Source organism: Notolepis coatsorum (assembly GCF_963971535.1).
Source record: "Notolepis coatsorum genome assembly, chromosome: 5".
Lineage (NCBI taxonomy): Eukaryota > Metazoa > Chordata > Actinopteri > Aulopiformes > Paralepididae > Notolepis > Notolepis coatsorum.
This window is the reverse complement of record NC_140169.1, coordinates 132,852,203-132,866,173: the sequence shown is the minus strand read 5'-3', so window position 1 is coordinate 132,866,173 and position 13,971 is coordinate 132,852,203. Positions and strand designations below refer to the sequence as shown.

The 13,971-nt window shown below is 43.3% G+C and overlaps 1 protein-coding gene across 1 annotated transcript in view; it reads left to right on the top strand.

The window, feature by feature from the left end:
• Positions 1 to 13,881, top strand: part of ezrb (ezrin b) — a 49,648-nt gene extending 35,767 nt beyond the window's left edge. Inside the window, exons 9-14 of the mRNA XM_084314528.1 lie at positions 1,160 to 1,323; positions 4,751 to 4,881; positions 7,848 to 8,008; positions 9,246 to 9,338; positions 10,620 to 10,859; positions 12,101 to 13,881. Coding sequence (XP_084170654.1) covers positions 1,160 to 1,323; positions 4,751 to 4,881; positions 7,848 to 8,008; positions 9,246 to 9,338; positions 10,620 to 10,859; positions 12,101 to 12,265 — 954 coding nt within the window. The 3' untranslated portion in view covers positions 12,266 to 13,881. The remainder of the gene's footprint in view (positions 1 to 1,159; positions 1,324 to 4,750; positions 4,882 to 7,847; positions 8,009 to 9,245; positions 9,339 to 10,619; positions 10,860 to 12,100) is intronic.
• Positions 13,882 to 13,971: the final 90 nt, after the last annotated feature.

Sequence of the window (13,971 nt, the reverse complement as noted above, 5' to 3'; positions counted from 1 at the left end):
CAAAAATATATAATGTGAACTCCACCTTGGCTTTCACAAATAAAACATGAAACTACTATACTACTATTACAACGATCAGGACAATTGAGCTAACTAATTAGTTGTCAAATGAATCGTCTAATTAGTAGACGATGCAGATAAAAAGGCAAACTTCTCCCAATGGCTCGTGGCTCAGCTGGGAGCACTAAACAGACCTTTTATACTGATGTAAGGTTTCCAGGAGTAAATAGGCTAATCCAGCCTTACTCAGCACTATGGAGGCCTATTACTACCAGGAGTAAGTAGGCTAATCCAGCCTTACTCAGCACTATGGAGGTGTATTTCTACCAGGAGTAAGTAGGCTAATCCAGCTTTATTCAGCACTATGGAGGCCTACTGTATTACTACCAGGAGTAAGTAGGCTAATCCAGCTAATCCATCCTACAGTTAAAATAAATATTTTTGGAATACATTTAAATGTAATGCATTTTTGTATAGTTGCTAGTTGCTATGTCTTTATTACAGCCTCATGTAACCTTACAGATTATGATAATAGTTAATTAGTTAATAGTTATTAGTTAATAAATAGTTATTAGTAGTTATTATTCAAGGAAAAGGAGCTCTAGTATCGGTATCGGTTCAGTGTCTGTATTGGCAGATATCCAAATTCGGGTTTCGGTATCGGAACTGAAAAAAGTACATGTGAAAACAATAACGTTATGATGATGAAACATTGCACATTTGTAAACATACGGGAAATGTCAACAAAAACTGCCCAATTGGGTCTTTTCCTGCTTTTGGTGTGGTTGCTTTCACACTTTCAAACGAACCGCACCGGAGTGCCGAGAACACCTCGCCAAACAGGTCTCAGACAGGCAGCACAACGACCAGGAAGGAAATGGAATAACGCCAAAATTGGGGGATGGGAGAAACAATACAAATGTAATGTACGAGCAACAAAACACATAGGTTGACCTTAGATTTGTTCATTCTTCCTCCTCTTTCCCCTTCCCTGTATCGTCCTGCTACTATTTCCCCCTCCCTCCCCATCTCTGTGTCGCCCTGCTACTATTTCCCCCTCCCTCCCCATCTCTGTGTCGCCCTGCTACTATTTCCCCCTCCCTCCCCATCTCTGTGTCGCCCTGCTACTATTTCCCCCTCCCTCCCTCCGCTCTCTCAGGACTTTGTGTTCTACGCCCCTCGCCTGCGCATCAACAAGCGGATCCTGCAGCTGTGCATGGGCAACCACGAGCTGTACATGCGCCGCCGCAAGCCAGACACCATCGAGGTCCAGCAGATGAAGGCCCAGGCCAGAGAGGAGAAGCAACAGAAACAGATGGAGAGGTACGGAAACACGCGGAGGACATAAATTGTTGATGATGATGATGATGATGATGATGATGATGATGATGATGATGATGATGATGATGATGATGGAAATACAGACGTGCTCTTTGAGAGGAAAATGTGTCTGGTTTCATGTCCAGTCAAGTCAAGCTTTATTATCCCACCATGGAAAATTTGGTTGCACAGCCAAAACGCATTCATCATATATAACAACAGCACGTGATACAACATACTAGACAGGTTACAGGGTCAAAACAGTAGAAATCCAAGATAACTTCATATTGTATGAAGACAGATTCTACTGTGCCTGGGTGTATATGCATGAAGATTCTCTTCAGAGTATAGCAGCACTGATCCAAGATCAGTGGGCAGATCACACGACCAAATTGTTCTCAAATCAGCACTCTTATTCTGAGGTACTTTATATATAATTATGTCCTTCAATGGCTATATATAAAGTCATGGAGATAATATTGTATACATTGCTCATACTCATAACTCATACTTTATAGCTAGAGCATAGAAAAAATTGTGTGTTAAAGACTTAGTAAGAATAATTTGTAGGAGTACCTGTATGTCTGTTTAAAATGTCCATTCTGTTTGTCAATGGCTGGAAACTCACTTTTAGGCATATTATTCAAATGTTTTATGTTTTACATAGAAGGCTTTACAAATCTTAATAAACAAATGTTTATTTAAAAGGCAGCCTTTTTAGGGTTTAAGTTAGTATATATTTTTCACACACAATGTTCACAATCACCGCAATTGGATAGTGACCCCAAATATTGCTTGCCGGACTCTTTGATTTACCAATAATCTGTATTGGCCCCGTATTGGAGGCCCTGTATCGGAGGATCGGTCGACCTCATCATCATCATCATATCATGTTTTTATTTTTAATTGTATTCATACATACAGTAGTGTGATGTCAATCACACCTGCCAGTGAGACAGTACTCTGGTCTCTCCAGGCAGAACAGTGCTACTGATCTAATCATCTGACCTGGTTCTCACATGGACAGTACTCTGGTCTCTCCAGGCAGAACAGTGCTACTGATCTAATCATCTGACCTGGTTCTCACATGGACAGTACTCTGGTCTCTCCAGGCAGAACAGTGCTACTGATCTAATCATCTGACCTGGTCACATGACCGAGCAGGGCCACCACAAGGTATAGTGGCTGCTTACAGCGCTGGCCAATCGGGACAGTATCTGCCCTGCACAGCTGTTCAAACACAGTGATGTAACACAAGGCTGAGCATACCTCATGTCTGTCACACACACACACACACACACACACACACACACACACACACACACACACACACACACACACACACACACACACACACACACACACACACACACACACACACACACACACACACACACACACACACACACACACACACACACACACACACACACACACACACGCACGCACATGCACACACACGCACGTGCACATGCACACACACGACAGACCACCAGTTCACAACAGGAAAGCTTATAGGAAAGGCTATGACACAGCAGAGGGGCGTTTTGGATGACATGGCCGGCCACTGTAGGCATACAAGGGTTTTGAAACGTTAGTTAATAAAGAAAGCAAACAGAACTATTAAAGTCAGGGGGTAATTCCATTTAATTTCATCTCACTCTCGTTTAAATCTCGCCACGAGTGCCAGCACCTCACAAAGACAGTGGCGTGTGAGTTCATCTGTTCCTCGATCGCCTCAGACCAAACAGAACCGTGTGACGCAGTCTTACGTTTTCAGAGGAACAACGTTTTCTAACTCCTATTATCTAAAGCTGTGATGGATGTTGTGTTCATTCACAGCTAAATACAGATTCAGATTTCAGATTTGCATAGGATAGAATAGAAGCAATAGAAATAGCATAAAATAGTGGCAGAAACAACAATAAAATAGCTGTAAATGATAATACAATAGTCACAGTATATGTAGGGATCCAGGATGATCGTTTGATCATTTCCAAGATGAACGATGATTCAAGATGGCTGCTTTGTCTTGTACTCCTCAATAACCGAGCAGCTTTTTGCCTATTTCACAGTAAAAAAGAAAAAGAAACTTTCGATATGACAAGAGACTCACTAATGAACATAAGAGATTCGGCGATCACTTACCCCCAATTTAATTTTTATTTTACAGTAGAGGTTGAGTGCTAGATCACATTCACACTCTGCAAATACATGGGCTGTTCCAAAATAAATGTATTCGAATAGAGTTATATGGTTTCTTCAACGCAGGGGTTCCATGTTGCGTACCAACCAACGAGATCTGGGAATACATTTGGAATAGATATGATCTGGCCCAGAGGTGTGTGATCGTTGCAGGAGTGTTGAGACTTGATTCCCATGTCATATTACATTACCCAGTATTATTAATAGCCTTAGGTTCTTAGAGGAAGTGATAGTCATTTAGATGACTAAAGATCCCCATGTGTTTTTAACACTTTACAAATGTTTTATATTGAATAATATTGAATTGGTATGGTTTTTCCACCAACGATGTTCAATAAACAAAAAATGCAAGGATCTATGAACTCTTTCACTTCAAGGACCACAAAATGTAGACATAATAGACCATGGACCCCTGTTTCATCTAATCCCAGGGCCCACCGTCTGAGAAGATGTCTGTTGTCTGCACGTGTGGAGACAACAGGAGAGAGTGAAACCTAATCGGAATAGTCATTTGTATACGTCCTTTCATTGTGCTAACGTCCAATGAAGGAACTGTTAGTGCAACTAAAATTCACAATTTTTTCGGGGATCCCCCGGAAGCCCCTGAAGCCGTGGTTCTCAAACCCTTTCATATCAAGGACCCCCAAGTTCATATGTAATTGATATGTAATTGGCCAATGACTCCATTTGATTTGACCCCAGGGACAATATGACAATATATTTGTTGTTACATTATGATTTAATCCAGAATTCCACAACTGTCTAAATTGTAGGTGGAGATAGGACCCCCTCGAAAACGAGATAGCATATCTCAAGGGGTTTATCCTTCAAATAAATTTCAAATTTCAAATATAACAGAGGAGAGAGCAGAATAGTCACTCTGATACACTCTCACTTCTAGTGAAGAATATATACGTGAAATTAAACTATTACCAATTTTGCTGGGGACCCACTGGAACCCCCTCAGGGACCCATGGGGGTCCCTGGACCCCACGTTGGGAACCACTGGCTTAGAGGACTGTATGTTACAAAGACTAAAGAGATTGAATAGGCAAACGTTTGTGTGTGAGTGTGTGCGCGCGTGCGCGTTTGTTCTGTGTTTATGTGCCCCTGTGTCCGTCTGCCCCCCCCCCCCACCTGTTGTTTTGAGGGGCCGTAACCACGGTGTGTGTCTCTCTACGTCAGCGCTCCTTTGTGTCTCACGCCGGCCATGTCTTATCTGCAGGGCCCAGCTGGAGAACGAGAAGAAGAAAAGGGAGGCCATCGAGAAAGAGAAGGAGCAGATGGAGCAGGAGAAGCAGGAGCTGATGATGAGGCTCTACCAGTTTGAGGAGAAGACCAAGAAGGCAGAGAAAGGTACGGGGGGGGGAAGCGACGCTATGGACGGCATAAGAGTTAACGACGACCGTGAGTCATCCGTCACCCCGACCTGGATAGTGCCTGTGTGTGTGCGTGCGTGTACGTACAGAATGTGTGCATGTGGTTAAATGCTTTGTGAAGGAGGGACGGTGGAAATCGGTTGTGAAATCGGTTGTGAAATCGGTTGAGCGGCCAAAGCCTGAAATACGAAAGGACATTTATTTGGACAGATCGGAATCGGGAGCCGATCACGGCATATTTCCATTGATCGGTATTGATCGGTATATCCCAATCAAATTCTGATGATATTTGTTAGGGGGAAAAATCATTAAGGGAAAGCTGTGATGGATGTGCCTTTTTCTTTCTTTAAGCTGGACTATTCAATTACCAAGCATACCTTACCTACATTGAAATGGTTTTTACCAACTTGAATATACTTGAAGTGTGCACTGTGCTGCTATAATATCTAGGAAAGTACAAATATCGGACCGGGACTCGGTATTGGCAGATACTCAATATTAAATTACTCGGATTGGGAGCAGAAAAACATGATCCCTGGAAATTATTATGTTTGTTTGTGACGTGTTTGTTTTGACTACAGTCTGTCTGTCTGCAGGTACAGTAGCAATAAACAATGTGTAACTTCATACAGTAGATCTCAGATAAACCTAATGGTTCCTTTAGCATTCGATTCGATAAACGGTCAGGCTGATACATGTCTGAGGCTTCCTCCTTGTGTACCGCTTCCTTCATGCAGACTGTATCTCACTGCTCTCACTGTCCACTGTCCATCACTGTTAATTCCGTTCATACCGCTATAGTGTCTTCAGTACTCATAAATATATTTATTTATTTGCTCATATTTATTTATATACAGTCAGTCTCTGTCCTGCTATAATACTACACTGTTGTTAATATGTCCACACAGCTCATAGTTTTTTTTGTGGTGCCGCCACTTTACTGCTGTTACCACTTTTGTTGCCGCCACTGCTGCTACTGTTGTTGCTACCTACTTACCTTGTACTATCTTGTATTTTGTACTTTTTATATTGTATCTTATAGTATATTATCGGACTTTGAAGCTCTGTATCCCCCCCCCCCCCTGTACCCCCCCCCCCCCTCATGCTGCTTTGACACCTGAATTTCCCCAAGGGGATTAATAAAGGATCATCTTATCTTATATAAAATTACTTGTCTCTCCACCATGTTATTCTCATCAAATCCGGTGATTCCCTCAGAGTGCCTTGGGATCATTCTAATTCACTATTGTATTCTGTTGAAGTGCTTATTTTTTTACTAGCACTTATTTTTTCGACCTCACGGCAGCAATTGCACTTATTTAGAATGAAAATAAGGCATCAAATGAAATAGAATACAGTAAAAGCAAAGCAGTAGAGGCAGCACAAAGTAGTAGCATAAGTAGCGGCATAGAAACTATACAAACATATAATGCAGTAATGATGGCGTGGACATAGTATGACTATCCAAACATAGTGCAGTGATAATGGGGAGGATATAGTATATAATACTGTATGAATATCCAAACATAGTGCAGTGATAATGGTGTGCCTATGTGTGTGTTTGATTGTTCTCATGTCTTTGTGTGCTTGTGTGTGCATAGTTCTGTGTGTGTGTGTGTGTGTGTGTGTGTGTGTGTGTGTGTGTGTGTGTGTGTGTGTGTGTGTGTGTGTGTGTGTGTGTGTGTGTGTGTGTGTGTGTGTGTGTGTGTGTGTGTGTGTGTGCGCGCATGTGTGTGTGTGTGTGTGCGCGCATGTGTGTGTGGTGGGCAGAGGGTAGCAGGCCATTGGGTTATTTATTTGTTGGTGAGTCTGACTGCCTAAGGAGAAAAAAGATAAAATAAGATATTCCTTTATTGATCCCCTTGGGGAAATTCGGGCATAATATAGCAGCATGGGGAGGGGGGAGGGGGAGGGGAGGTACAGGTATGGACAGGGTAATAGTAGAAAGACATAAATATAGGCAATAAAATCTGATCTCAATATAAAGAAATATGAGGTGGACAAAATTAACAGTGTAAACAATATAATTAACTGAATATAAGAATATGAGAAGGTAAACAGTGTAATCAAATGTGCAGATGAGTTATATTATATGATGCAATAAATATGGGCAATAAAGAATTAAAGTCTGAATATATACTATGAGTAAGTAAGTATAGTAAACAGTATAGACACGTGCTGTCTATACACAAGGTACCCTAACTGGCATGATATATGTCATATGTTATACGTTGTAGTCCGTGCAGTCTGTCCCGCAGTGTGCCGGTTCCGTTTGCCAGACGGCGTTAAAATGATCAAGGCACCTATGGTATCTGTGGGCAGGATGACATCCAAGTGATGAATTTACCACATTATCTTTGTCTTTGCAAGATTGATTTGAAGCAGAGCGAGAGTCAAAAATAAGAACGTCTTTTCAATTCTGGACAGCTTGTAAAGTGGCTCAAATGACCGTGACACTCCCCCCGGACTGAAAAGAACATTTACCGGGTCCAGTTTCGAATTGCAGCCTCCCGTAGGTGCTCTTTGAGAGCGGTTTTGAAGGAGGGTAGGGATTCACATTATTTTTTACGGCCGTGGGTAGGGCGTTCCACATTGTTGTGGCATATTTGCGAAACGTGTTTAGTCCCTTGTTTGAGCCGAATCTGGGTTGAACAGGATCTGTGGAGCTCCCTCTGGTGTTGTGGTCGTGGGTATCTTAGTGGTGTAGTGTATCTTGTAGACCAGGCCCATTGCAAGTTGCTGTACTCTGTTGTGTGTACACCTATGACTTGTTGTGCCACGCCTTCTAGTCGAGTACAATCACCTTATTTGCTGGCCAAAATGTCGCTATGGAACGCTATGACCCATAAATGCCTTAATTAAGAATATGAGCGCCCCCTCGCGTTTGCTCATTCGTCTCATGGCTCTTTCTCTGTTCCTTTGTCTTTGTTTTTGTTTTTTTAGACCTGCAGGCGCAGGTCCAGAGGGCCATCACCCTGGAGCACGAGCGCAGGAGAGCCGAGGATGAGGCGGCCCGTCTGGAGACAGAGCGCCAGGCTGCCCTGCTGGCCAAGGAGGAGCTGGCTCGCCAGGCTGAGGACCAGCTCAAGGACCAGGAACAGCTGGTCAGTAGAAGCTTCTCGTTTACTCCCACGGCTTCTGTTTCTGCCTTCCTGTCCATCGATTGCATGAGACTAGGCCAGATATGGTTTTAATATGGTCCCATTCTGTCCAGCTTCTGCATTATACCAGGTCAGATATGGTTTTAATATGGTCCCATTCTGTCCAGCTTCTGCATTATACCAGGTCAGATATGGTTTTAATATGGTCCCATTCTGTCCAGCTTCTGCATTATACCAGGTCAGATATGGTTTTAATATGGTCCCATTCTGTCCAGCTTCTGCATTATACCAGGTCAGATATGGTTTTAATCATATCGAGTTCATTTAAGTCTTTGAACGACTCAAGGTCTGCTTTATGTAACTTTCCCCGAAACAGCTTCAAAAGTGCAAGATGAGAGAAATGCTTAAAACTATTTTTTGTTATACAATATGTTAAGATATTATTTTTCCAAGGTTTGTATCAGGCACTTGATTGTGGAACGTTCTACCGCACACGGAGCAGTGTCAGGCCGATGCAACTCCAGACAAAACCACTTTGTAATGTTGAACCGGACCACACCCCATTACTTCAGACTAACCACCCTGCCCTCTGCTCCAGACCAGACCACCCACAGGGTGCCACTGTGGACTGAGCCTGGTTCCCTCCTTCAGTTTAACAGCTTGACAGTAAACGCCGGCTGGAGGGTTTCTCTCCACCTTCCGCTACTGGCAGTCACACATGGAAGCCGTTTTTCATAGGGAAGATACAGGCCAGACACTCTCCACGACCCATAGCCGCACCTTTTGTGTCAGCGAGTGCAAAAGTATTGGGTTGTTGTTGTTGTTTATTTAATTTTTTTTATATGGAGTCGCGAATTTAACAGTGTCAAGTCTTTTTCATTGAGCGACCCATTTCCCAGTTGAGTACTTTTCGCAGGGGTGATTTATGGCCCAGCATCCCCCCGTGGGCCTTTGTACGAGTGTTTCCACAGTCCTTTACGGTTCAGACCGAGCACACACACACACACACACACACACACGCACGCGCGCGCGCACACGCATGCACACACACACACACACACACTGGGAACATAACAAAAGCAGGTGCACCGCTCGCTTTAAAGACAAGCCACTTGCATTGTTGTGTTCGCTTTGACAGAACGCACCCCCATCTCCTTGGAGGCTATTCAGAAATGTTCTTAAGAATTCACTTTTCACCTCACAACCTCTCATAATGGCTTTTTATCCTGTTTTCCTTCAGGCTGCAGAGCTGGCGGAGCACACAGCCAAGATCGCCTTGTTGGAGGAGGCCAAGAGATGCAAGGAGGAGGAGGCTGACACATGGCAACACAGGGTGAGACAGTCAAAACACACACACTGTTTTAAAGGCCACATATTTGAGTCCTTTTCAACAAGTTAATATAGGTCTTTGAGGTATCCCTAAACATGTATTTGAATTCCCTTTTTGCTGAAACTCAGATTATGCATTCTAGCAGCCTCTATACTTCTCTGTTTCAGTCCTGTTCTCATTCTAGCAGCCTCTATACTTCCTTGTTTCAGTCCTGTTCTCATTCTAGCAGCCTCTATACTTCCTTGTTTCAGTCCTGTTCTCATTCTAGCAGCCTCTATACTTCTCTGTTTCAGTCCTGTTCTCATTCTAGCAGCCTCTATACTTCTCTGTTTTAGTCCTGTTCTCATTCTAGCAGCCTCTATACTGCTCTGTTTCAGTCCTGTTCTCATTCTAGCAGCCTCTATACCCCTCTGTTTCAGTCCTGTTCTCATTCTAGCAGCCTCTATACCCCTCTGTTTCAGTCCTGTTCTCATTCTAGCAGCCTCTATACTTCTCTGTTTCAGTCCTGTTATCATTCTAGCAGCCTCTATACTTCTCTGTTTCAGTCCTGTTCTCATTCCAGCAGCCTCTATACTTCTCTGTTTCAGTCCTGTTCTCATTCTAGCAGCCTCTATACTTCTCTGTTTCAGTCCTGTTATCATTCTAGCAGCCTCTATACTTCTCTGTTTCAGTCCTGTTCTCATTCCAGCAGCCTCTATACTTCTCTGTTTCAGTCCTGTTCTCATTCTAGCAGCCTCTATACCTCTCTGTTTCAGTTCTGTTCTCAATGGGCTGTTTCCATGCCTGTAACGAGTGAGCTGCTTTTATCGTACAAATGCGATAATTATCGTACACCTAGCTGTGGCATGCAAGCTTGTACCACCGAGTGAACTTCAAATCCATCTTTCAGTCTAGACTTTGCAGATCAAATATGATTCAAGATCCAGCAATAGCATACCAATCATAATATGTTGTTAAAAATGTTGTCTGGAACATATTTTAGGTAAAACTTTAGGTTGAAAAGAGAAGATTTACGTGTCAGCCACCATCTTGTACATGTGCCTTTTATCAATATAATCTTCACACGCACATACATTATTAGCTACGGCAATTGTGGCTGCAATTTTGATTGGCAAATTTCAAGAGGGAGGGTTCTTGTCACAGCTGAACTGCAGAAAAGCAGTTCAGCACATATTTACAATAGGCCCCCTTTAATGTCCTCTCTCTCTCTCTCTCTCTCTCTCTCTCTCTCTCTCTCTCTCTCTCTCTCTCTCTCTCTCTCTCTCTCTCCGTCCCTCCCGCCAGGCCAGAGAGGCCCAGAATGACCTGTTGAAGACCCAGGAGGAGCTTCACATGGTGATGACGGCGCCCCCGCCCCCTCCTCCTCCCCCGATGTACGACCCGACAGAGGACAACAGCGACAGCGAGGAGAACGCCAGCACGAACAGCGCCGACCTGCAGACCGATGGCATCAACGACCACCGCAACGAGGAGAACCGTGTCACCGAGGCGGAGAAGAACGAGCGCGTCCAGAAACAGCTGATGGTGAGGACAACGTTTGCACCGGAAACCGTGTCACTCCAGTTCTGGGGTGTGGAGGAATTTAGCCGGAGCTAAGAATGTACTCGGTCAAATATAGACTTAGTTAACACAGATTTATTTAACTCAAACAGAGTATTGAAATACAAGTAAATCAAGAGTTATGGTGGATGACTCCATGAAGATACAGGCCTCGTATCCCCAGAGAGCTCCCAGAATAAGGTTAATGTAGACCTTTATACCAGGATAAAGGGGGTGTGGCCAGGTGAGAGATAGGAGGATTGGGGTTGGGGAGGGCTGGAGAAGGGTGAGCTAGGAAGGGGTGTAGACATACTAGACAAGGGGGAATGTGGGGATGGTAAAGGTAGACAATGGGGCCGTGTATAGAGGGAAGAAGCCAGATGGCCTTCCACCACAGGGGCGATGATCTTGTTTTTACTTGAATTGAAGAGTTAAGTGGTCTTTTATGGGCTCATGCAGCAGTTGTCTGTAGTTTCTTTTTTGGAGGGGTTCTACTCTGGGTATATTTTGGATGGACCTACATCTCAACCTAGCACTTCCTCAAAACGTAGCTTCATTTACATTCTGTGGATACATTGCACCCAATCACAGAGATATTAATGAGTTTGCAACCTAGCCTACGTTTTTCCATTATACACCACTAAAACATCTGACAAATAAGCATTTGTTGTTAATAACTTAATCAATGTTGTTGATAAAACGGTGGTATAATAGCAATAATACACTCAAAAGTCATGCTATACTCTGATTCTGGCACTGCTGTGCTGATCCATGGCACATAGCCTTTAGCCTTGCGCTCACGACAGCAGCACAGCAGGGTCAGAATTGCACAGTATAGCACTTCCTCTCATGTATTGCTGCTTAAATATCTCCCAGAAAGTCAACTACCGCTTTTAAAAGTGTGTCCTAACCCCTGGGGTAGATGAACGCCCACTGTAGGATTTCAAATACAGTACATGGAAAATCTGGTTGTTTTCTTAATCTCTGAAAGGATATGAGAGTTTTTTTTGTGTGAAACAACAATGTCATTCATTCATTCATTCATATTAGAGATCTCCTATGTTGAAATATCCAGAACACACAGTATGTCTTTGGACCAGGATCAAGGACTAGCAGCTATATCGCGTCTTTATCAGCACATCGTGACAGCGGCAGGTTGTTGTCGAGGCTGGTGTGGAGGTCAGGGTCTTCTCTCATGGCTGCTCTGCTCTCCCCTCCCCCACCAGGCCCTGAGCTCTGAGCTGGCCCAGGCGCGGGACGACACCAAGAAGACCGCGAACGACCTGCTCCACTCGGAGAACGTCCGGGCCGGCCGGGACAAATACAAGACCCTGCGACAGATCAGGATGGGCAACACCAAGCAGAGGATCGACGAGTTTGAGGCTTTATAAGGAGCCTATCTGTGCCTAATTACAGGCCAGGCTGCAGAGGGCCTTGGCCACATGTACCCCTTCTGAATGGTCGCTGAACTAACCTCCGTCATCGCCATGCGTGGCCCACACAAACACTCGTAGACACACGCCTACATGGCGCACACACACACACACACGCACACGCACACACACACACACACACACACACACACACACACACACACACACACACACACACACACACACACACACACACACACACAGAGGACACATGCATGACACACACACCTCATAAACAACTGGAGGAGTATCAACACGACTTATCACCACTCACCCTTACAGATAGCCTAGAACTCTCCTGTAACAACACCGTCTGACAGAATACAGGGCTTTCCGAATCCTTGTAAGAAAACTTAGTGCCAAAATTATAATTTTTTGTGTCTGTATCGAATCGTATTCCTTTTTTTTTTCTTTTTTTTTTTAGTTTGATCCAATCAGACCAAATCACCATTTTTATTTTGTTTTATTTAGTTTTTTTAATGGTGTGATGAGTAGTGGGAATAGCCTAATTTTGTTATTATGCCAAATTGATGTGCACATAGAACAGCTAATCGAAGCCTTGCTTTTTGATGTTTTATTATTTTCGTGGAAGTTGAGAGAGAACTATGTTTTATTCCCACAGGGACCACTCAGAAAGGGGAAGCAGTATATACACGTTATGCTTGTGGAAAAAGTGTATGTCCTTTATGTTTTTATTTTCCATTATATTCCAACACTTCCTTTTATGTTTTAATATTGCCTACAGTAGCTTTGAGATCGTGCCTAGTTTAATATTTATACTGTATATGGGTCATCATAAAAAAAAAGGGTATTTCAACTTGGTTTGTATATTTTTGCTATCTACTAATGAGAATGAAGACATGTTAATGTGTTTTCAATTGTTCTATATTGACCAAAATAATAGTTTTATGTTCCATTCATTTTCCTTCTAGATCACTAAATTAAAAGAGATTTAATTGTAAATTATTATTATTATTATTTTTTATTATTTTTTTTACTTCAGAGGACATCCAGCTGCGTTGCCGTCAGATCAGACCTCTAGGAACTTTAGTGATCCTGTCGTGCCGCTCACCGTCACAGTGTTGATGAGGAATCTTTTAACCCTTTCACTGCCACACGACAGAAGGTTAACCCGTCGCCGTCGGTTGTGTGATAGTAAAGGGTTAACCTTCTGTCGTGTGGCAGTGAAAGGGTTAACGCCACGACTCCAGGAGATTCTGGTTGCCTGGGAAACGTAGATTCATATATATATATATTTTTTTTTTTCTGTCTTTGTTCCTAATCATGTCGCTGTTGAGTGAGGGATGAGAATGTTTGTTTTCTAGTGGGTTAACCCCCCCACACACACACACAAAGGCCTTTTTTTTTCTCAGGGCGTCCCACTCACTGCACCCCTTCTGTAGGGGACAGTCCAGGGTGGTCCCAGCGAGTCCCACCCTCCTGATTATGGACAAGAGTAGCTTTTACTGATACACTGTAATGGAGACACAGCTCTGTTTGACTCATTTATTTAAACCGGATTTTATATTGAGGTGTTCAACGTATTGGCAATAAAGATCTATGATTACACACTGTTTGTAATGTTGTTTTAATTTTTTCAGAGGGCGGGAAGCTCAAGCTACAGTTAATGTTGATACATTTTAACGTAAAAAGAGATTCACATT